A 23,837-nucleotide genomic window follows, 5' to 3' on the forward strand; every position below is an offset into this window, starting at 1 on the left:
AGTTGCTCTTTTGCCGAGGCTGATCTCCAACTCTTGTCGTCAAGCAGTCCTCTCACTTGGGCCTCCCAAAGTGCTGGGATAACAGGTGTGAACCACTGCGTGTGACCTATAGCTATGATTTTAAGAAGTAAATTGATGCAAAAACCGCAACAAGAACAACCTGACCCTCTACTACTTCCAGAATCACTTTTAACTCTTTGAACTGTATTTCTGAAATTTGCCTACGTATTTCTAAGTAATATGCTTACTCTCTATGTTATAGTAAATGGGTAAGCTTTTTACAGCATCTCTCCTTACTATCAACATTCACATTCATTACAAGGGTACTCTACAATATCTTCTCAAATAAAAAATGGTAGTATATAAAAAGGATAATATATTAAACAATGGGATTAATCCCAGAAATACTAGGTTGGCTTAATATTTGAAAAGCCAATGTAATTTAGCATATTAACAGAGGGAAAAAGGAAATACATATAATCATCTCAACAGATGCAGAAAAAATTTAACAAAATCCAGGCCTGGCACGGTGGCTCACAGCTGTAATCCCAGCACTTTGGGAGGCTGAGGTGGGTGGATCACAAGGTCAGGAGTTCAAGACCAGTCTGGCGAAGATGGTGAAACCTTGTCTCTACAAAAAATACAAAAAAAATTAGTCTGGCATGGTGGTGGGCGCCTGTAATTCCAGCTACTCGGGAGACTGAGGCAGAGAATTGCTTGAACCCGGGAGGCAGAGGTTGCGGTGAGCGGAGATCGCGGCACTGCACTCCAGCCTGGGCAACAAGAGCAGAACTCCGTCTCAAAAAAAAAAAAATTAACAAAATCCAATACTCATTTGTGGTTTAAAAAACCCACAAAACCTCTGAGCAAACTAGAAATAAAATGAAACTTTAACAACATGATATACGGCATCTGCAAAGACCTACAGCTAACATCGTATTTAATGACTATTTTGAGCTGAATTGTGTCCCCTCAAAATTCCTATGTTGAAGTCCTATCCTCCAGTACCTTAGCATTTGGAGACAGGATCAAGTTAAAATGAAGCCATTAGGGTAGGCCCTATTCTAATGTGTCCTCGCAAGAAGTGGAGATTAGAACCCGGACTATGTTCTATGGGAAGACTGCGTGATGACACAGGGAGAAGGCAGCCGTCTGCAAGCCAAGAAGAGCAGCCTCAGAAGAAACCAACTCTGCTGACACCTTGATCTTAGAATTCTAGCCTCCGGAATTCTGAGAAAATTAGTTTCTGTTATTTAAGCCACACAATCTTTGACACTTCGTTATGGCAGCCATAGCACTAGCCTAGCCTTAGTCTCGGTGAAAGACTTAAGATTTGGGAGAAGCTAGGGTATCCACTCTGAGCACGTTTAGTTATGTTGCTGGAGATTCTAGTTAGCACAATTAATAAAATTTAAAAATCAATAAAAGGTAGTTGAATTGGAAAGGAATAAGTAACCGTCTTTTTTTAAAAAAACAATCCTAGGCCGGGCGCGATGGCTCAAGCCTGTAATCCCAGCACTTTGGGAGGCCGAGACGGGCGGATCACGAGGTCAGGACATCAAGACCATCCTGGCTAACACAGTGAAACCCCGTCTCTACTAAAAAGGACAAAAATCTAGCCGGGCAAGGTGGCAGGCGCCTGTAGTCCCAGCTACTCGGGAGGCTGAGGCAGAAGAATGGCATAAACCCGGGAGGCGGAGCTTGCAGTGAGCTGAGATCCGGCCACTGCACTCCAGCCTGGGCGACAGAGCGAGACTCTGTCTCAAAAAAAAAAGAAAAAAGAAAATCCTGAGGAATTAATTAAAAAGCCATTAGAACAAATAAGCAAGTTTAGCAAGGTCATAGGATTCAAGGTCAATATACACAATCGATTATATTTCTATATATTAGCAATGAACCATAGAAAAGTAGATTGTTAAAACAAGACCATTTATAATACCATAAAAAACATACTTAGAAATATAGTTAGCAAAAGATGTGGAACACTTCTACACTGAAAACTATAAAACTGAACCAATGGCCGGGCGTGGTGGCTCACACCTGCAATCCCAGCACTTTTGACGACCTAGGTGGATCCCCTGAGGTCAGAAGTTCAAGACCAGCCTGGTCAACATGGTGAAACCCCATCTCTACTAAATACACAAAAATTAGCTGGGCATGGTGGCGGGCACCTGTAATCCCAGCTACTCAGAAGGCTGAGGCAGGAGAATCGCTTGAACCCAGAAGGCAGAGGTTGCAGTGAACTGAGATAACGCCATTGCACTCCAGCCTGGGTAACAAGAGTGAAACTTCGTTCCAAAAACAAAAAACTGTGAACCAAAAATAAAATTCTAAACACCTTCACCCCCAACCATCTGAATGGACTCCGTCCTCTTGGCCAGAGAACTCCAAAGTTAACCTGAAAAACTGTTTCAAGCCATGATGGAAGCAGGGGTCGGATATGCCTCATTATGCCCCCCTTTCTTTTGGAATTCAGGAAAAGCCAGCCAGCATTTAACATTAACACAGACCTTAAGTCTGATAAGAAACATTTATAATCTAGTCTTTTCGAAGCCTACTACCTGGAGGCTTCAGCTTCATGATAAAATTTTGGTCTCCACAATGTCTTATCTTAACCTAGACATTCCTTTCTATTGATAATAACTCTTCCAACCAATTGCCAATCAGAAAAATTTAAATCTACCTATAACCTGGAACCCCTGCCCCACTTCAAGTTGTCTTGCCTTTCTGGACCAAACCAGTGTTCAATCTGTATCTCAAGTGTATTTGAAGTCTCATGTCTCCCTAAAATGTATGAAACCAAGCTGCTCCCCAACCACCTTGAGCATATGTTCTCAGGGTCTCCCAAAGGCTGTGTCACAGGCCATGTTCACTCATATTTGGCTCAGAATAAATCCCTTCTACTATTTTACAGAGTTTAACTTCTTTTTTTATTTCAAGTTTTTGGGGTATAGGTGGTTTTTGGTTACATGAATTCATTCTTTAGCTGTGATTTCTGAGATTTTAGTGCACCCATCACCTGAGTAGTGTACACTCTATGTAGTCTTTTATTCCTAACCCCTCTCCCAACTTTCCCCTCTGAGTCCCCAAAGCCCATTGTATCACTCTTATGCCTTTGCATCGTCATAGCTTAGCTCCCACTTGTAGGTGAGAACGTACAATGTTTGCTTTTCCATTCCTGAGTTACTTCAGTTAGAATAATGGCCTCCAGTTCCATACAAGTTGCTGCAGAAAACATTATCTTGTTCCTTTTTATGGCTGAGTAGTATTTTATGGTGTACATTTACCACATTTTCTTTATCCATTCGTTGGCTGATGGGCACTAAGGTTGGTTCCGTGTCTTATTGTGCTGCTATATGTGCATGTGTGTTTTTTATGTAATGAGTTATTTTCCTTTGGGTAGATATTTATTAGTGGGATTGCTGGATTGAATGGTAGTTCTACTTTTAGTTCCTTAAGGAATCTCTATACTGTTTTCCATAGTGGTTGTACTAGTTTACATTTCCAGTAGCAGTGTAAAAGTGTTCCCTTTTCCTCACATCCAGACCAACATCTATTGTTTTTTTACTTTTTTATAATGGCTGTTCTTACAGGAGTAAGGTGGTATCTCATTGCGGTTTTAATTTGCATTTCTCTGATGATTAGTGATGCTGAACATTTTTTTGTGTTTGTTGGCTGATCGTATATTTTCTTTTGAGAAATGTTTATTCATGTCCTTTGCCCACTTTTTGATGGGATTTTTTTTTCTTGCTGATTTGTTTGCATTCCTTGTAGATTCTGGATACTAGTCCTTTGTCAGATGCATAGTTTGCCAGAGTTGGCTCTTTTCATTGACAGAACATTGCTGAAGAAAATGAAATACTTAAGTAAAAGAAGAGAAATATGATAAACATGGATCAGAAGACCCAGTATCGTTAAAATGTCAATTCTCTACAAATTAACTTACATAGATTCAATGCAGTCCCAATCAGAATAACAGAAGGTTTCCCTTTCCAGTAGTAATTGATAGGTTGATGCCCGGGCGCGGTGGCTCAAGCCTGTAACCCCAGCTCTTTGGGAGGCCGAGGCGGGCGGATCACGAGGTCAGGAGATCGAGACCATCCTGGCTAACACGGTGAAACCCCGTCTCTACTAAAAAATACAAAAAACTAGCCGGGCAAGGTGGCAGGCGCCTGTAGTCCCAGCTACTCGGGAGGCTGAGGCAGGAGAATGGCGTAAACCCGGGAGGCGGAGCTTGCAGTGAGCTGAGATCTGGCCACTGCACTCCAGCCTGGGTAGCAGAGCGAGACTCCGTCTCAAAAAAAAAAAAAAAAAAAGAAATTGATAGGTTGATTCTAAAATTGGTATGGAAACACAAATAACTAGAATAATAAAAACAGTTTTTAAAAAGGAAACATTTAGAGGGTTCACACCACTTGATTTCAAGACTTAGGATCAAGCCACAGTAATCAAGAGAGTATGGTATTGGTAAAAACATAGACACATAGATCAATGAGACAAAAGAGAGGGACTAGAAATAGATCCATATATATATATATAATTTTTGAAAATGTGCAAATACAATTCAATAAAGAAAAGATAGTCTTTTTAACAAATGGTGCTGGAACAATTTGACATATAAATGTAAACAAAAAGCCTCGATTTATAATTGGCACCATATATAAAAATTAGCTCAAAGTGGATTGTAGACCTAAATAAAAACATCTGAAGTATACAATTTCTACAAGAAAATATAGGTAAAAATATTTGTGATCTCTGATTAGGTATAGATTTCATAGCTATGACACCAAAAGAATGACCCTTAAAAAATTATAATCTGGGCCAGGCATGGTGGCTCATACCTGTAATCCCAGCACTTTGGGAGGCCAAGGCGGGCAGATCACAAGGCCCAGAGATCGAGACCATCCTGGCTAACACGGTGAAACCCCGTCTCTACTAAAAATAGAAAAATTAGCTGGGCGTGATGCCGGGCACCTGTATTCCCAGCTACTTGGGAGGCTGAGTCATGAGAATGGCCTGAACCCAGGAGGCAGAGCTTGCAGTGAGCCAAGATCGTGCCACTGCACTGCAGCCCTGGTGACAGAGCCAGACTCCGTCTAAAAAAAAAAAAAATCTGGGTTTCACCAAAATTAAAACCTTTCTCTCTTTGAGAGACACTGCTATGGACTCAACTGTGTTCCCACAAAATTGACATGTTGAAGCCCTAATCCCTAACATGATGGTATTTGGAGATGGGGTCTTTGGGAGGTAATCAGGTTAAATGAGATCATGAGGCTAGGGAATTCATGATAGGATTAGTGGCCTTGTAAGAAGAGACCACAGAGCTTACTTGCTCTTGCTAAATGAAAACAGAATTCTAAGCTTCCAACTGACTGAATGGACCCCTTCCACCCCCCACTTGGCCAAGGGAATGCCAGAGAAACCTTGGATGCTGAATTTACATCTATGATAGGATAGGAGATTGGACACACCTTATTATACCCCCTCCTTTGTTAATAGTCATTAGGTTTTCAGCCGGGCTCTGTGGCTCATACCTGTAATCTCAGCACTTTGGGAGGCTGAGGCAGGCACATCACTTGAAGTCAGGAGTTCGAGACCAGCCTGGCCAACATGGTGAAACCCTGTCTCTACTAGTAATACAAAAATTAGCCAGGTGTGGTGGCCGGTGCCTGTAGTTTCAGCTACTTGGGAGGCTGAGGGATGAGTATCACTTGGACCCAGGAGGTGGAGGTTGTGTGCTGGGAGAAAAGCTGAGTGTTGGGAGAGAAGCTGAGGCAGCGCTTGCATGTCTGACATAATGTAAAAGAGTCTTGGAACATGTCTGGGTCCGGGGTCTAAAACCCCTCGTGGCCTTTGGAACACCAAGCTCTGTGCTGAAGGGTGGAAGGCTGCCCTGCTGCACCATAATCTAAGCCCAGGGCATAAAACCCCTTGTGGCTTGGACGGAACCCAGAGCTCAGGGCATAAAACCCCTCCTGGCCTCTGCAATGTGTCTAGACTTGCTGGCTCCTTGCTTCTCGCACTCTCATGATCTCAAGTAGTAGAACATGTTCCATATGCTGCAACGAAAAATGCTAAACCATCACAGCTGTAGCTCATTTGCTTGATGCATCACTACCTTTCAACCCCCACATCCTCACACCTGTTTCTTTGTTTGATCACCAATAAATAGTGTGGGCTCCCAGAGCTCGGGACCTTCACAGCCTCCATACTTGTGTTGGTGCTCTGGACCCATTTTCTCTCTAAAACTATCTTTTCTCATTCCTTTGACTCTGCTGGACTTCATCTCCCCCGCAAACTGGTGTTAGGTCCAATCACCCCATCATTGTGGTGAACTGAGATCACACCACTGCACTCCAGCCTGGGTGACAGAGTGAAAGTGTCTCAGAAAAAAAAAAAAAGTCATTAGGTTTTCTTCCCTAAAAGCCAAACAGAAACTAGCCCTTTCAAAAGACTGCTAGTTTATCTTCCCAGGTGCAGAACAAAAACAAGATGCGATTAATAGTTCACTGGTCCCTGAGATAAAATCAGATTAATGTTTCCTTTACCTCTCCCCTGGATGGCAGCTTCCTCTATTCCCTTTTTCTTCAAATGTTCACCTTATGATATGTAAAATGTAGATTTACTGGGCTCTAAAGTCTTGTAAGTGTGTAATCATTTATCTCAATGCTGCCTCCTGTTTTTTAAGGAAAATGTATAAATGCTAAACCTCCCGAGAACCTTTTTGGAAACAATAGCCACAGATGCTTCTGTGACTTATGTTTTTCCCAGGCACACCCTTAACCTGGCTCAATAAACCTGGATGATTTGAGACTTATGCCTCAATCACTCGTTTTGGTTGTCACTCTATCTCTGCTATGGTTTGAATGTATACCCCAAAGTTCATGTGTTAAAACTCAATCCACAATGCAACAGTGTTGAGAGGTGAGATCTTTAAGAGGTGATTATAGCAGAGCCCTCATGAATGCATTAATGCTAATATCTTGAGAGGAGGTTAGTTATTGTGGGAGTGGGTTCCTGATAAAAAGACGAGTTGGCCCTTCCAACTTTTCCCTTCTCTCTCTCTCTCATGCACACGTGTGTGCATATGTGTTCTCTTAACCCTCTGCTCTTCCACCATGGGAAGATACAACAAGAAAGCCCTCATTAGATGCAGTCTCTCGACTTTGACTTTCCAGCCTCCATATCTGTCAGGAATAAATCTCTGTCCTTTGTAAATTACCAAACAGAAACCATTCTTTATAGTGGCATAAAACAGACTAAGACAATCTCTCTTTGCTCTGTGAGAAGACAGTGAGAAGGCAGCCATCTGCAAGCCTGGAAGAAGGTCCTGACGAGCAAGCAAACCTACTGTCACCTTGATCTTCTTGGACTTCCCAGCCTCCAGAACTGTGAGAAATAAATGTCTCTTGTTTAAGCCACTCAGTCTATGGTATTTTGTTATAGTAGCCTCCGTTCACTAAGACACTAGTTAAGAAAACAAAAAGGCAAGCTGTGGACTGGGAGAAAATGTTTGCAAAGCACATATCTTATGAAGGACTTGGATCTAGAAAATGCAAAGAATCCTCAGCTCTCAATAATAAAGCAAACAACCCAATAAATATATGGACAAAAGAATTGAACAGATATTTCACCAAAAAGAGATATTGTATTAGTCCGTTTTCACACTGCTGATAAAGACATACACAAGAGTGGATAATTTTTAAAGATAAATAGATTTAATGGACTCACAGTTCCATGTGGCTGGGGAGGCCTCACAATCATGGTGGAAGGTGAAAGTCACATCTTACATGGCAGCAGGCAAGAGAGAATGAGAGCCAAGTGAAAAGGGAAACCCCTTATAAAACCATCAGATCTCATGAGACTTACTACCACGAGAACAGTATGGTGGAAACTGCCTTTATGATTCAATTATCTGTCACTGGGTTCCTCCCACAACATGTGGGGATTATGGAAGCTACGATTCAAGATGAGATTTGGGTGCAGACACAGCCAAACTGTATCAGTTATGATGGCAAATAAGCACGTGAAAAGATGCTAAGCATCATGAGTCATTAGGAAAATATAAGCTTAAACCAAACTGAGGTACCTGTGCACATCCATCAGAATGAATAAGAAAAAAAATCCCCATGAAAACTGGCAATACCAAATGCAGGTGAGGATACAGAACTGTTAGAACTCTCACACATTGTGAGAATGCAAAATTGCACAACTGCTTTGGAAAACAATTTGCTATTTCATATAATGTGAAGCATACATTTATCATAAAACTCAGTAACCTTACTCCAAGATATTTACTCACAAGAAATGAAATCTTATGTTCATACCAAGACCTGTATGTAACAGTTATAGTGGCTTTATTCATAATCATTAAAATCTGGGAACAAATGTTCTTAAACTGGTGAATGGATAAAGAAACTGTGGTAAATTCATACAATGGGAAACCACTCAGCAATATAATGGAGCAAACATCTGATACACTCAACAACATCGATGAATCTCAATTGCATTATGCTACATGAAAGGAATCAGATATAAATGGCTATATGCTGTATGATTTCATTTATATGACATTTTGGAATAGGCGAAACTCTGGACATAGAAAACAGGTCAGTGTTTGCCTGGGGCTGAGGATATGGAGAGGGGTTGACGACAAAAAGATGTGGGGGATTTTGTGGGGGTGATGGAATGATTCTGTATCTTGATTATCACAGTGGTAATATGATTATGTATTTGCTAAAACTCATAGAACTGCACACTAAAAAAAATGAGTTTTACTATCTGTATATTAAAACTAAAATCAAACTTTTTTTTTTTTTTTTTTTTGAGACGGAGTCTCGCTCTGTCGCCCGGGCTGGAGTGCAGTGGCTGGATCTCAGCTCACTGCAAGCTCTGCCTCCCGGGTTTACACCATTCTCCTGCCTCAGCCTCCGCGGTAGCTGGGACTACAGGCACCCGCCACCTCGCCCGGCTAGATTTTTGTATTTTTTTTAGTAGAGACGGGGTTTCACCGTGTTAGCCAGGATGGTCTCAATCTCCTGACCTCGTGATCTGCCCGTCTCGGCCTCCCAAAGTGCTGGGATTACAGGCTTGAGCCATCACGCCTGGCAAATCAAACTTTTTGAAAAAACCAAAAGAAGAAAAATGTAATGTGGATTTGCAGAAAGAAAAAAATCAAGATACAATTCAGCAGTAGAAAGTGTCAAAGCGATGCTGAGCTGAACTGTTCCACTTAATATAAAAAGGGGTCATCCTTTTGGGTGGAGCAGAGCCTATGAAGATTATATATCTGCAGAGGCTAGCCTTAGCAGGTTCCTCCTCTCACTGGGCCTTGGAGGACTTGGAGAGCCTGGCTCTGGGGTGGTGGTATTCATGGTCCCAGGTATTCCTGTTGAGGTGAGTAGGCCACTTCTAGAACATAGTAGGAAGTCTGGGGCTAACAGGACGTGGGAAGGTGAAGAGGAGAGCCTAAGACATTCAGAAGTCACATTTGCTAGCCAGTTTAAAGTTTTCTTTTATTGCATAGTAGTTCCATTTCATCATCCCAAAACCTTCAATAAAGCCTAGTTATATGTTACAGCCTGATCTTTACTAAGCTTTGAAGAGTTGGAATAGCCTAAGTATATCCTCCCGTAAAGGAATGACAAGAAAGGTGCACCAGCCCAGAGAAGCATTAAGGTCAAGGAGGATGGCTTTGATGTCAGTATCTCTAGTACCCAAACGGTGACTAACACATACACACACTATAAATGAGTACTTGAGTAAAAGTTGCTCTCCCTAATAGCAGTGTAACAAAATACAGATGTCCCTAGATTAAATGGTTTGATGTAATGATTTTTCTATTTTACAGTGGTGCAAAAGCAATAACAATTCAATAGGCTCCTTGACTTATAATGGAAATTATAATGACTTGTTATTTCCAAATAAATTCATTGTAAGTTGAAAATATAGTCAAGTTGAAGATTTTGGTTGTTTGGACGAATGGAGGTAAGATGGCACACTGCCGGGTTCTTCATCACCAACTTTTCCCGCGCGCGCGAAAATGCAGCTGGCGCCTGGGAAGGTGCCAACCAACCGGGCATGCGCCAGGTGACGTCAATCCGAAGAGACCAAGATTTACCTGGTCGCACCTACGGAATGCCCCCCGACACGCCCGTGCCCCGCCTATTGCCCTCCCACTCCTAGAAAAGCCGCTCCCGACAGATGCGCGGCGCGGACTTCCCAGCTCCCCCCACTCCTGTCGTGACTGCAGGAACTCCATCCGAGAGCTCACCGGGCGACTCTCTTTGCCTCCTTTGCCAGAGGCCGACAGATTTCTCCCTACCCACCTTCTTCTCTGAAGCTAGGTGACCAAAAATATGCAGTTTTGCTCCTACCCTTGCCTACTTGCTGGTTCTTTTGTGCCTGCTCTGGTGGTCTTAGAAAAACAAATCATTGTTTTCAACTTAGGATGGTTCTATTTAGATGTAACCCCATTGTAAGTCGAGGAGCATTGTCGTTTTAAATAGTTAAACAAGAAAACTTTTTTTTTCCTTAAAACTTTATGCTGTGTGGAGAAAAGTGGCATGATTCAAGTAAGTACAAATGGTAATAAAAAAAAAGCACCAAGCTGATGTTTTATGAATCATATCAAAGAAATGTCAAGCCATATAAATATTAGTCTAATTTAGAGAATCCCCATATTGAATTCCCTTCTGCAGGATTCTCAACCGGTTGAACAGGATCTACCAGAAGTTACTGCAGCATGAGAACCTGACAGAGCTCCTTTTTGCTACACTTTCTTCTACATTTATCCCGATTCCCAGCTGAAGGAAAGTTGATCTAGGCAAAGAGGCCCCTTTCCTGCCCAATTCCAGGTCTCTGCTAGGAGAGCAACATTTTCCTCCCTCCATTTACATAGAAATAGCCTCAGTCGGCGGGGCCCGTGGCTCAGGCCTGTAATCCCAGCACTTTGGGAGGCCGAGGCAGGCGGATTACAAGGTGAGGAGATCAAGAGCATCCTGGCTAACACGGTGAAACCCCGTTTCTACTAAAAATACAAAAAATTATAGGCCGGTGCGGTGGCTCACGCCTGTAATCCCAGCACTTTGGGAGGCTGAGGCGGGCGGATCACAAGGTCAGGAGATTGAGACCATCCTGGCTAACACAGTGAAACCCCGTCTCTACTAAAAATAAAAAAAAATTAGCCGGGTGTGGTGGCAGGCGCCTGTAGTCCCAGCTACTTGGGAGACTGAGGCAGGAGAATGGCGTGAACCTGGGAGGCGGAGCTTGCAGTGAGCCGAGATCGCGCCACTGCACTCCAGCCTGGGCGACCGAGCGAGACTCCGTCTCAAAAAAAAAAAAAAAAAAGAAAAAGAAAAAAGAAATAGCCTCAGTCTGGGGAATGCTGGAATGCCCCTCAAACTGGCTATTTTGTTCTGCTCCAGTACATTCTTATGTTAATGGCAGCCTCTCTGTTCTATTTTCATACCTCTTTTATGTATCTATTATTATTGAGTCAGCTTTTTACCAGAAGATAATTTGAACTAAAGCTGAGAATATTCCTAGCAATGAAGTGGGAAGCAGGCTCTCCTTAATTTTCCTGAATAACGTGTAACAAATATAGTTAGGTTATAAGACGAAATAATGCAGTTGAGGTCATGCTGCCCGATTCCTCTTTCCTTCACCTGTAACTCTTTCTCAGGAGATTGATTTGGAAAAGAGAGTTCACTGTAACTGGAGCCATTCTTCCACCCCACCCTGCCCTGGGCAACCCTGTGCTGACAGGATGTGCTTTATTTTATTTTATTTTATTTTATTTTGAGACGGAGTCTTGCTCTGCCGCCCAGGCTGGAAGTGCAGTGGTGCAATATCGGCTCACTGCAAGCTCTGCCTCCCGGGTTCATGCCGTTCTCTGCCTCAGCCTCCCGAGTAGCTGGGACTACAGGCGCCCGCCACCACACCCGGCTAATTTTTTTTGTATTTTTAGTAAAGATGGGGTTTCATTGTGCTAGCCAGGATGGTCTTGATCTCCTGACCTCATGATCTGCCCACCTCAGCCTCCCAAAGTGCTGGAATTAGAGGCTTGAGCCACCGGGTCCAGCCTGGATATGCTTGATTCTACTCTCAGACCTGAGCCTCTTGTTTAAACTCATCCAGTTTCTTTTCCCTCTTTCCTCTGGGGAAATGTTTGATATTTGAAGCTTCATGTATAAAACTCAAGAACCCACCTTATGGTTTTGTGTAGTATTAGATGGTATGTATTGTAACTGAATCACAAATTTAATTCACACTGCAATTCAGATGTGCAAAGAAAACGAGTTTCTTTCTTTCTTTTATTTATTTATTTCTTTTTTTTTTTAAATATGGACTCTGATTTTCTCCCACATCTCTTTGTCACTACTTGGGATATGGGTCTGTGTAAAATGAATCAAATGTTCATTGTGGTTCAACTTGGTCCCATTAAATCATGTTCACTCTGTCCTGGTTTAAAGGGCTGTCTTCTCAATCATCTTTTTCTCCTCGTGCCCCTTTACTTTTTTTTCTGAGACAGGGTCTCACTCTGTCACCCAGACTGGAGTGCACTGGCACGATCTCAGCTCACTGCAACCTCTGCCTCCCAGGTTCAAGTGATTCTCCTGCCTCAGCCTCCTGAGTAGCTGGGATTACAGGCACCTGCCACCCTGCCTGGCTAATTTTTGTAATTTTTCTGGAGACGGAGTTTCACCATGTTGGCCAGGCTGGTCTCAAACTCCCGACCTCAGGTGATCTGCCTGCTTTGGCCTCCCAAAGTGTTAGGATTACAGGCATGAGCCACTGCTCCCAGCCTACTTAAGATGTTCCTGATGTAGCTGGGTGCAGTGGCTCACACCTGTAGTACTAGCTACTAGGGGATGCTGAGTGGGAAGATCACTTGAGCCCAGGAGTTCGAGACTACAGTGAGCTATGATGGTGGCACTGCACTCCAGCCTGGGTGACAGAGCAAGACCATCTCCAAAAAAAGAACCCGGTCAGGAGATCGAGACCATCCTGGCTAACACGGTGAAACTCCGTCTCTACTAAAAAAATACAAAAAAACTAGCTGGGCGTGGTGGCGGGCACCTGTAGTCCCAGCTACTCAAGAGGCTGAGGCAGGAGAATGGTGTAAACCCGGAAGGCGGAGCTTGCAGTGAGTTGAGATCCGGCCACTGCACTCCAGCCTGGGCGACAGAGCGAGACTCCATCTCAAAAAAAAAAAAAAAAAGAATCCAGATATAGGAGGTTGAAAAGTCCTGGCATCCATGTAGACTCAGTATAGTGTTCCTGGATTAGGCAGACCAGAGATGGGAAGAGTCCAAATAGAGCAACAAAGAGTGCTGAAGAGGTCCCTCTCTTTATGGCCACCTGATCATACTGTGTTACCAAATTTGCTTTGGTACTTTGGTATAGGAGACTCTTTGGGATGACCTCATTTCAGATGAGGACTCAAATGGGAAGCATGACAAGGCTGGGACAGAAGAGGAGAATCCCCTCCTGCCTGTTTGTTTGTTTTTTTTGTAATGGGGTCTCATTATGTCACCCAGGCTGGAGTGCAGTGGCACGATCACTGCTCACTGTAGCCTTGACCTCCTGGGCTCAAGTGATCCCCCGATCTCAGTCTCTGGAGTAGTTGGGACCACAGGTGTGCACCACCATGACTGGCTAAATTATTTATAGAAATGAGGTCTTGCTAAGTGGCCCAACCAGTTTAGTCTTGAACATCTAGGCTCAAGCAGTCCTCGCACCTCGGCCTCCCAAAGTGTTGGGATTACAGGCATGAACCACTGTGCCCAGCAACTTTTTTTGTTTTGATTGAAATTATTGTTTCACGTGTCCGTGTGAAGAGATCACCAAACAGGCTTTGTGTGAGCAACATGGCTGTTTTATTTCACCTGGGTGCAGGCAGGTTGAGTCCAAAAAAGGAGTCAGCAAGGGTGATGGCATTATGAGTTCTTATAGGTTTTGGGATAGGTGGTGGAGTTAACAGCACTGTTTTGGGGGCAGGGGGTGGATCTCACAAAATACATTCTCAAGGGTGGGGAGAATTACAAAGAAACTTCTTAAGGGTCGGGGAGATTATACAGAACATTGATCAGTTAGGGTGGGGTAGAAACAAATCACAATGGTGGAATATCATCAGTTAAGCTATTTTCACTTGTGTGGCTCTTCAGCTGCTTCAGGCCATCTAGATATATACGTGCAGGTTACTGGGGAGATGATGGCTTAGCTTGGGCTCAGAGGCCTGACAACTATGATGTGATTTTTCTAACTTATTCTGTTAACAAAATGCATTACACATATTTTCAAATATAAAACAAACTTACATCTCTGGAATAAATCCCACTTGGTCATATTGTACGATTCTTTTTACATATTTCTGAATTACATTTGCTAATATTTTGCTATGGATTTTTCCAACAATATTCATGAGAAATGTTGGAATTTTTCTCTTTTTGTAAGGTCTTTTCTTGGTTTTGGTATTGGGGTAATTCTAACTTCATACAATACATTGGGAACTGTTCCATCCTCTTCTATCTTCTGGAAGAGGTTGCATGGAATTGGTGTTAATTCTTGTGTAAACATTTGATAGAATTCATTAGTGAAAGCTTTTGTGCCTGGAGATCTCAGGTATTTTTTTTTTTTTGAGTTTAAAAATTACAATTACAATTCTCTCTAGTTAGAGGACTATTTAAATTATCCTTTCATATTAGGTTATTTGTAGTAATTTGTGTCTTCTGAGGAATTTGCTCATTTTGTCAAAGTTGTCAAATTTATGTTGTGTGGTGTTATTTATGGCATTCCTTTTTGGTGTCTGAAGGGTAATTATATTCCCTGGTACGTTCCTCACGTTGGTAATTTATGTCTTCTTTTTTTTTCTTTGCAGTCTTGCTGGAGGTTTGTTAAATTTATTTATCTTTTCAAAAACTAGATCCTTGGTTGGGTGTGGTCACCCACACCTGTCATCCCAGCACTTTGGGAGGCTGAGGCAGGAGGATTGCTTGAATCCACAAGTTGGAGACCAGCCTGAGCAACATGGAGAGATTCTGTCCCTAAAAAAATAAAAATAAAAAAATCAACCAAGCCTGGTGGCACACACCTGTGGTCCCAAACTACTCGAGAGGCTGAGGTGGGAGGATCCCTTGAGCATGGGAGGTTGAGGCTGCAGTGAGCCGTGATCACCTCAGAACCTCCCCCACTGAGCACCTTGTGACCCCTGCCCCTGCCCCTGCCTGGAAGAGAAAAACCCCCTTTGACTATAATTTTCCACTACCCACCCAAATCCTATAAAACAGCCCCACCCCTATCTCCCTTCGCTGACTCTCTTTTCAGACTCAGCCTGCCTGCACCCAGGTGAAATAAACAGCCTTGTTGCTCACACAAAGCCTGTTTGGTGGTCTCTTCATAGGGACGGGCGTGACACCGACCATCTTCTTCTTGAGCATCACAAGTGGTTTTATTCATTGCTGTAGCCCAAGGGCTCAACGCTGTTTAGCACGAAGCAGACATTGGGTAATCATTTCTTGAATGAAACCCATTTTACAGATGAGGCAACTGAGGCTCAGAGAAGTTAAGTTCACATAAGTGGCAACGCGGGTCACCTTTCCATTGTAATTCACTTGGAAGTGTTCAGGTTGCTTTCTGACTGCAGGACAGATATTGGGGCTGCGGTGCCCAGTTCCAAAGTTCAAAGTTTGCTCTGTGCCCGCCAGGGAGCTGGTCAAGCAGCTGCAGTGTTAACCCGAGGCCCCGCCCCCAACGAGTGGGGCGAGGCGGGGCATTGGTGAGCACTGCAGAGAGGCTGCGCCTTGGGCCGCCTAGCGCATGTGCGCCTGCGCGCCTGCGCGGGGCGCTGAGGGGACGGGGTCTGATTCAGAAATGGCGGCCTCCGTATTCTACGGCCGGCTCTTGGCCGTCGCTACCCTTCGGAACCACAGGCCTCGGACGGCACTGCGGGCCGCTGCTCAGGTAATGCCTTCCAGCCCACTCTCATCTCGAGGGTCGGCAGGAGAAAGGGTGAGGTATGAGGGGTCTCGTGGCCGACTCGGGGTCACTTCGCCGGCAGTGACATTTTTTGGGTACCCTGCAAGGCCCTCGGGCTACTTGCCCGGGAGTGCTGCTCGCCAAGACTACGAGCGAGCCCATGTTTGCGCCGCGCTGCCCCAGCCCTTAGTCCGCGAGGAGCCCGGACGGTCCGGCCGTGGCTGCTCCTAAAGTTTCTGAGGGGTGGGCGGGAGCAGGGGGCCTCTGAGTGGAGGTGAGGGGTCAGGACAGTCTGCTGCCATTCCCGCGTCTGGCGCGGTGGGCTGAGACTTGAGCGGCCCCTCTTTGGACAGGGGGGAATGCCCTTCAAATGTACTTTTGTGTTTCTTGGGAGCTGTCATAGGTGGGAATGTCAGAGGACCAGCGGTGTTTGCTGACTTGCCTTTTCTGGGGCAAGGTAGGGAAGTCTCCCCTCTCCTCCCAGTAGTTGTATGCTGTTCTACTTGTTAATAGCAGTAATAAGATTATGTTTTCTACCTAACCAGTTGGAGAGGTAAGAAAATAATCTTCTTTTGTAAGCCTTATTTCTGGATAGGCCATAGCATAGTAGTTACTGGCTTTGTTTTGAATATTTGATGTGTGCCAGGTAATGTGCTAAGCCCTTAATGTGTAGTCTCTCAGGTTTTTCAGCAACTGTGAGGAAGTCATTCAATACGTGCATTATTGTTGAACATATTATGGTTAAAGAGAACAAGTAATTTGGACTAGGTCATATAGGAGGTAAGATCAGAGCTGAGATTTAATCCCAGAGCTGTCTGGTTCTAAAGCCTGTGTACTTGAGTCGGCTTTACAACTTTGAAAACAAACATCTTCCTTCCAACTTTTACAACAAAAACCTGTGGAAGGGCATTATTGGTGTCCTAACTCAATTCCAGAGTTTTAGTTTTTTTTCTGAAGTAACTCTTAATACATGTCATAGTATGGATTGATTTGGGGCCCTCCCGCCGCTACCTTTTTTTTTTTTTTCTTCATTTTTATTAAAATTCCGCCAGGCGTGGTGGCTCACACCTGTAATCCCAGAACTTTGGGAGGCCGACGTTGGCGGATCACGAGGTCAGGAGATCGAGACCATCCTGGCTAACACGGTGAAACCCCGTCTCTACTAAAAATACAAAAAAATCAGCCAGGCGTGGTGGTGGGCGCCTGAGGTCCCAGCTACTCGGGAGGCTGAGACCAGGGAATGGCGTGAACCCCAGAAGTGGAGCTTGCAATGAGCCGAGATCGCGCCACTGTACTCCCATCCTGATCGACAGAGCTAGACTCCGTCTCAAACAAACAAAAAGTTGTTCATACTTTCAGCCTAGGGGTAGTGAGTTCTGTGAGTTTGCTTCCCAAAAGAAGTGACTTTTTGGCCTTGAACTTCCTTCTTGTGAGTCTTACAAGAGTGCCATTTAGTTTTTAGAAAATGGGGAATTTGGTGACAAATACGTTTTCATTCTAATCAAAAACTTTATCTTTTTGGAAGTTCATTTAAAAGGCTTCATTTCTCCATATGGAAATATCCAATATTATTTTCATTATTCCAGTTGCTCTCTTCTACCCTACTATTAAGAAATGCAGCTCTAGAATTTGGAAGGATCTTAGTCTAACCCTTTGCTTTTGTAGATGAGGACATAGAAGTACAGAGTCTTAGGAAACTTGTTCAAGGTCACACATTTAATTTAGCAATTTGTTTTCAACATTTTTTTTTTTTCCCTTGAAACGGAGCCTTGCTCTGTCGCCCAGGCTGGAGTGCAGTGGCTCGATCTCTGCTCACTGCAAGCTCTGCCTCCCGGGTTCACGCCATTCTCCTGCCTCAGCTTCCCGAGCAGCTGGGACTACAGGCATCCGCCACCGCTCAGGGCTAATTTTTTGTATTTTTTAGTAGAAACGGGGTTTCACCATGTTAGTCAGGATGATCTTGATCTCCTGACCTCATGATCCGCCCGCCTCGGCCTCCCAAAGTTCTGGGATTACAAGCTTGAGCCACCGCGCCTGGCCTGTTTTCAACGTTTTTTTAAGTTCTCTGACCCTCCTCCAATTTCTTGATATCTTTAGCCTAGTGTATCTTCCTTGAAAATAGATATTTCAGCATATATCTTTGAGAATAAGGACATTCTTCCAAATAACCACAATATAATGATCATACTTAGGAATTCAATATTGCTGTAACATGAATATATATAGTTTAAATTCAGATTTTTCTAGTCATCCCCAAAGTGTTCTTTATAGACATTAGATTTTTTAAAATTTAAACTGGGATCAGACCTTATGACATTTTCTCTGATCCAACTAACCAATTAGGTGCCACCTAGTGAGTTACATGCTAGTGACCTATGTATTGCAGTTGTTTATTTATATGCCTGTGAACTCTGTGGCTGGGACTCAGGTCTCTTTATTCTTTTAGTGTCTGTAGTCCACTGTCTAGTACATAGTCATCAAAAAAATATTTGAGTGTGCCGGGCGCAGTGGCTCACACCTGTAATCCCAGCACTTTAAGAGGCCAAGGCGGGTGGATCACGAGGTCAGGAGATTGAGACCATCCTGGCTACCATGGTGAAACCCCATCTCTACTAAAAATGAAAAGAAATCAGGTGGGTGTGGTGGCACGCGCCTGTGGTCCCAGCTACTCAGGAGGGTGAGACAGGAGAATCGCTTGAACCCGGGACATGGAGGTTGCAGTGAGCCGAGATTGCGCTACTGCGCTCCAGCTTGGGTGACAGTGTGAGACTCGGTCTCGAAAAAAAAAAAAAAATTTGAGTGTATGACTATTTTTGCCAAGCTTATGCTGGTTACTCCCCTACCCACTTATTTTTATTATTATTTTGAGGTATAATTTATGTACAGTAAGATGTACAGCTAAGTAGATAGCTGGATTAATTTTTATGTATGTATTCACCTGTGTAACCATCATCCACATCAAGATATACAATGTTTCCAGCCCTCAGAAGGCTCTCATGTCTTCTCTCTTATCAATACTCCTGGACAGAAGGTAGCAACTGACTTCTGTCATTATAGGCTAATTTTGACTGGTTTTGAACTCTGTAAAAATAAATCATGTAAGTATATATTCTTGTTTCTGTCTTCTTTCCCTCTATATTATGTTTGTGAGATTAATCTATTGTGATTAAAGTACATTTTGTGATTAGATTAGATTACAATATGTGATTACATATTGTGATTAGATTACATAGATTACTATTGTGAGCCATAGTACTTTTTTTTCTTTTTATTTCTCTGCAGTATACTGTTATATACATATACCATAGTTTATCCATTCTCCTGTTAATGGGCAATCAGCTAATTTCTGTTTTCTGTCTGTTATAAACAAGCCTGCTCTGGACATTTTTATATGTGCCTTTTTATAGATGTAAGGACTAATTTCTTTCTTTTTCTTTTTTTTTGAGACAGAGTCTCTCTCTGTCACCCAGGCTGGAGTGCAGTGGTGCGATCTCAGCTCACTGCAAGCTCCGCTTCCTGGTTCACGCCATTCTCCTGCCTCAGCCTCCCGAGTAGCTGGGACTACAGGCGCCCATCACCACACCCGGCTAATCTTTTTGTATTTTTAATAGAGACGGGGTTTCACCGTGTTAGCCAGGATGGTTTCCATCTCCTGACCTCATGATCAGCCCACCTTGGCCTCTCAAAGTGCTGAGATTACAGGTGTGAGCCACCGCGCCCGGCCAAGGACTAATTTCCATTGATCTATACCCAGGAATGGGATTTCTGAGTCAGAAAGTGGAGGCATGCTAAACAGTAGTTTGAGAAGTTGCTAGCTTTTTTCTTTTCTCTTTTCTTTCTTTCTTTCTTTTTTTTTTACTTATTTATTTGTTTTTTTAGACAGGGTCTTGCTCTGTTGACCAAGCTGGAGGACAATGGTGAAATCACAGCTCACTGCAGTCTCAAACTCCTGAGCTGAAGCGATCCTCCTGCCTCAGTCTCAGGAGTAGCTGGGATTATAGGTGTAAGCCACTGTGCCCAGCTTGGTTGCTGGCTTTTAATATTGAAGTGACACTAAATCAAGGAATTGAGCTACCTAGGTTAAATGTTACCAAGGATTTTTAGCTTGCTAAATGAATCAGAAATAAGTTACTGTTATATATGATTGATTTGTAAGACTAGTAGTTTTCATAACTGTAGGGTTCTTAAGAATCAACTGAGTGACTTGTTATGAATGCATATTTCCTTGGGCCCAGTCCAGAGATTCTAATTTTGCAGCTGAGAATGGGTCTCAGGAATCAGCAGTTTACAAACAACCCAGTTCATTTTGAGGCAAAAGCTCATGAACCTACTTTTTAAGAAACAGATTGTTTATATGACTTCTTTAAGTTTGATTCTTACGACATTGTATGTTTCATATGAACCATGTTTCAGTATACCACATTCTGTATTGAGATTATGGAAATGTGTGGATAACACTTAAATGCGTGATTCCATTGACCAGTCATTGGGTATAGGCTGCCAGTGGGAAGGAGGTGTGACTTTGGGCAAGTAGTCTCCAGTGAGAGGACTTGGCTGAGAGCTGTCAGCAACCAGCACTCCCAGCAGCAGCTGCTGGGGCTATGAATGTCTTGGTCCTGAATGGGGAGTGCCGGGGGGATATGGGCAGCATACTGCAATATCCACTACAGATGAAGCCATGGTTTTGAGTATCGAGTGTATGAAAGAGTAATGGTACCAAATTATTTTATTTTTACATATCTAGTGTCAGGTGACTTGTTAGGTGCTGGAGGAATGGTAGAGAGAAGAAAATTGGGAAGGAGTTTTGGTTTGGTGGAAAAGATGAGATTGGTTTTAGGTCTGCTGAATATGGCATTGAGGTAGAACTGCCCTGTAGATCATTGGAGATATGGTAGTAAAGCTGAAATCTAAAATAAAGAATAGAGATGATAAGGAAATAATTAAAACAACAGTGGTAACAGTGATATTTAGTTGATAGGCTAGCTTTTAGTTTTATGCTGTGATTCAAGTACTCTGAATATTGTACTTTGATAAAACAGTTTTGTTATAGTTATGAAGAACCAAGTAGTTAACAAGACTGGCTGCCAAATCACTGTCATATATAAATATGTCCCCAATCTTTCTAGGTTCTGGGAAGTTCTGGATTGTTTAATAACCATGGACTCCAAGTACAGCAGCAACAGCAAAGGAATCTCTCACTACATGAATACATGAGTATGGAATTATTACAAGAAGCTGGTGTCTCCATTCCCAAAGGATGTGTGGCAAAGTCACCAGATGAAGCTTATGCAATTGCCAAAAAATTAGGTACTAAATTAAGAAAAACTTTTGCCAGCTTGACATGAGAGCTCTGAGAAGATTTCAAATTTAGTTTTGGTTTGATAACAACTTTTAACTTTTGTTTTTTAAGTACATTTTCTTTGCTTAAAATAGAGGGTGGAACTTTATGATTATTGAAATTCTAAAATTGTTATTATTATGCGCTCCCATAGTGCCAGTGACGTGGGAGTCCCTTACATTGGCATTAGGAAGCGGAAGTCCTGTTTTTAGTTGGAATATAATTATGGGGAAGGGAATTCTACTACTACTACTCTAACTACTCTGGAGCTTAAAGGATGGCAGTTGTGATGATTCTTTGGGGAAATGGTGAAGGAAAATCTTAGCTGTTAATGCGCTTATAAGGAGAGGTCCAGTGCTTCCCCTTCCATTTTTTGTCATGAAAAATATGGAACCAAAGGGGAACAAAAAGTAGAGTGCTAGAATGTAAACTCCATGAGAACAGTTTCTTTTTCTTTTCTTTCGTTTTTTTTTGAGACGGAGTTTCATTCTTATCACCCAGGTTGGAGTGCAGTAGTGTAATTCTGGCTCACTGCAACCTCCGTTTCCCAGGTTCAAGGGATTTTCCTTCCTCAGCCTCCCAAGTACCTGGTATTACAGGCACCCACCACCATACCCGGCTAATTGTTTTGTATTTTTAGTAGAGATGGGGTTTCACTATGTTGCCCAGGCTGGTCTCAAACTCCTGACCTCGTGATCCGCCCGCCTCGGCCTCCCAAAGTGCTGGGATTACAGGTGTGAGCCACCATGCCCAGCCCAAGTTTCTTTTTCTTATTTGTTCACTAATACATCCCAAAATCTTAGAAGAATGCCTTACACTTAGGTAATCAATAAATACTAAATAAATATTAAATGAATTTAATAGTTGCCCATGTTTATTAGATTCCTTTATTGATAACAGAAGCCTTAATAGCTTTTGTTAATTTCAATTTCTTAATAAAAAAATTTTGATTTCTGAAAATAAGCTTACATTTTTAAAGATTTAGCATAAAAACATGAGCTGATGTACTAGCTATACACTGCATTTTCTTTTTAGCAGTATTTTAAATCCCACCAATTTTATGTAGATTAGCATAAGTCATCTCTCTTCTATGTACATTTAATTATTATGACTTTAATATGATTTGTTGAATACTTTGCTTTTATGTTTTTTGAGAAAGATAAGGAACATTTTCAAAGTGTTTGAAATTTTAAAAGTATTCATCTTGGGTAGTACTTATTTGTCTCTAGACTGGATTTTTCTTTCAAAATTAAAGATACATACAAGTTAAGAAAACTGTCGTATAAGCTGTGTTTTTGAATGAGATGACCGTGATTTCCTTGACTTGGAAGCATGATTTTTCATTTATAGTTTGCTAGTTATTGTTGTTAATCAGAAGAAATTATTTTAAATCAGATTACAAGCAAACTTTTTATTAAGCAAAAGCTTTGTATAAGTTCATACTAATTGTGGTGAAATTTTTGTTAATTAATGGTGACCTATAGTTGGAACTTCTGCATAATGTTAATAGGACCTGATTTATATATAATTACATCAGTAAAAACGGTTTTCCCCTTGTTTCCAGATTTCAAAATTCCAAAAAAACACTTTTTTTAGAGATAGGGTCACTATATTGCCCAGGCTAGTCTCAAACTCCTGGGCTCAAGTGATCCTCCCACCTAGGCCTCTAAGTAGCTGGAACTACAGGCCCATGCCACTGTGCCTGTCTATGTTTTGATTGTTATAATTGGTTTCTTTAACTAGTTTTCCATATATTTTCTCATTTAGTCAAATTCCATTGTTTTGTCAGAAAAAATAATTTGCATAGAAACTTTTTCATAAAATGAATAGGATTTATTTAGATGCCAATCTGTTTTGATTATGCCTTATAAAAACTTTTAATGATTCTTAGGTACAGAAGAAAGAAATAATATGTGCAGGATAAACTGTAACTATGAGTATTTCTGGCAAGTTCTCTGGGACTAGAACTCACAAGTAGTAAGAAGCAGATAGGCAGCTCTGATTTTGAGCCCCTTGGAACAGATACCTTGTTCATTTATTTATTTATTTATTTTTTGAGACGGAGTCTCGCTCTGTCGCCCGGGCTGGAGTGCAGTGGCCGGTTCTCAGCTCACTGCAAGCTCTGCCTCCCGGGTTTACGCCATTCTCCTGCCTCAGCTTCCCGGGTAGCTGGGACTACAGGCGCCTGCCACCTCGCCCGGCTAGTTTTTTGTACTTTTTAGTAGAGACAGGGTTTCACCGTGTTAGCCAGGATGGTCTCGATCTCCTGACCTCGTGATCCGCCCGTCTCGGCCTCCCAAAGTGCTGGGACTACAGGCTTGAGCCACCGCGCCCGGCCACACCTTGATCATTTAGAAAGTGTTTTTTGTCAAAGAATGTTGCAAATGATGATTATAGTGTGCGAGTGAGACTAATAATTAACAAGGAAATTTAAATCTAGAGGAACAGAAATGCTACTTTTTAAAAGATAAATTTAGAAAATTCGGCAAAAACATAGAGGACAATTTTGTGTTTTTAGTGA

At 42.5% G+C, this 23,837-nt stretch overlaps 1 protein-coding gene and 1 long non-coding RNA gene across 2 annotated transcripts in view; both read left to right on the plus strand.

Moving 5' to 3' along the window:
- The first annotated feature begins 3,698 nt into the window (after positions 1-3,698).
- On the plus strand, positions 3,699-4,364 carry LOC117063268. The gene is made up of 2 exons (XR_004428844.1): positions 3,699-4,009; positions 4,328-4,364. It is a non-coding gene; the product is annotated as an uncharacterized LOC117063268 (long non-coding RNA).
- An 11,421-nt stretch (positions 4,365-15,785) lies between these two features.
- The window catches only part of SUCLA2 (succinate-CoA ligase ADP-forming subunit beta), a 66,110-nt gene continuing 58,058 nt past the window's right edge, over positions 15,786-23,837 (plus strand). The window contains exons 1-2 of the mRNA XM_033176916.1: positions 15,786-15,963; positions 21,105-21,285. Coding sequence (XP_033032807.1) covers positions 15,820-15,963; positions 21,105-21,285 — 325 coding nt within the window. The 5' untranslated portion in view covers positions 15,786-15,819. The remainder of the gene's footprint in view (positions 15,964-21,104; positions 21,286-23,837) is intronic.

This window comes from Trachypithecus francoisi, unplaced genomic scaffold, assembly GCF_009764315.1.
Source record: "Trachypithecus francoisi isolate TF-2019V2 unplaced genomic scaffold, Tfra_2.0 Lachesis_group18, whole genome shotgun sequence".
Taxonomy (NCBI): Eukaryota; Metazoa; Chordata; class Mammalia; order Primates; family Cercopithecidae; genus Trachypithecus; species Trachypithecus francoisi.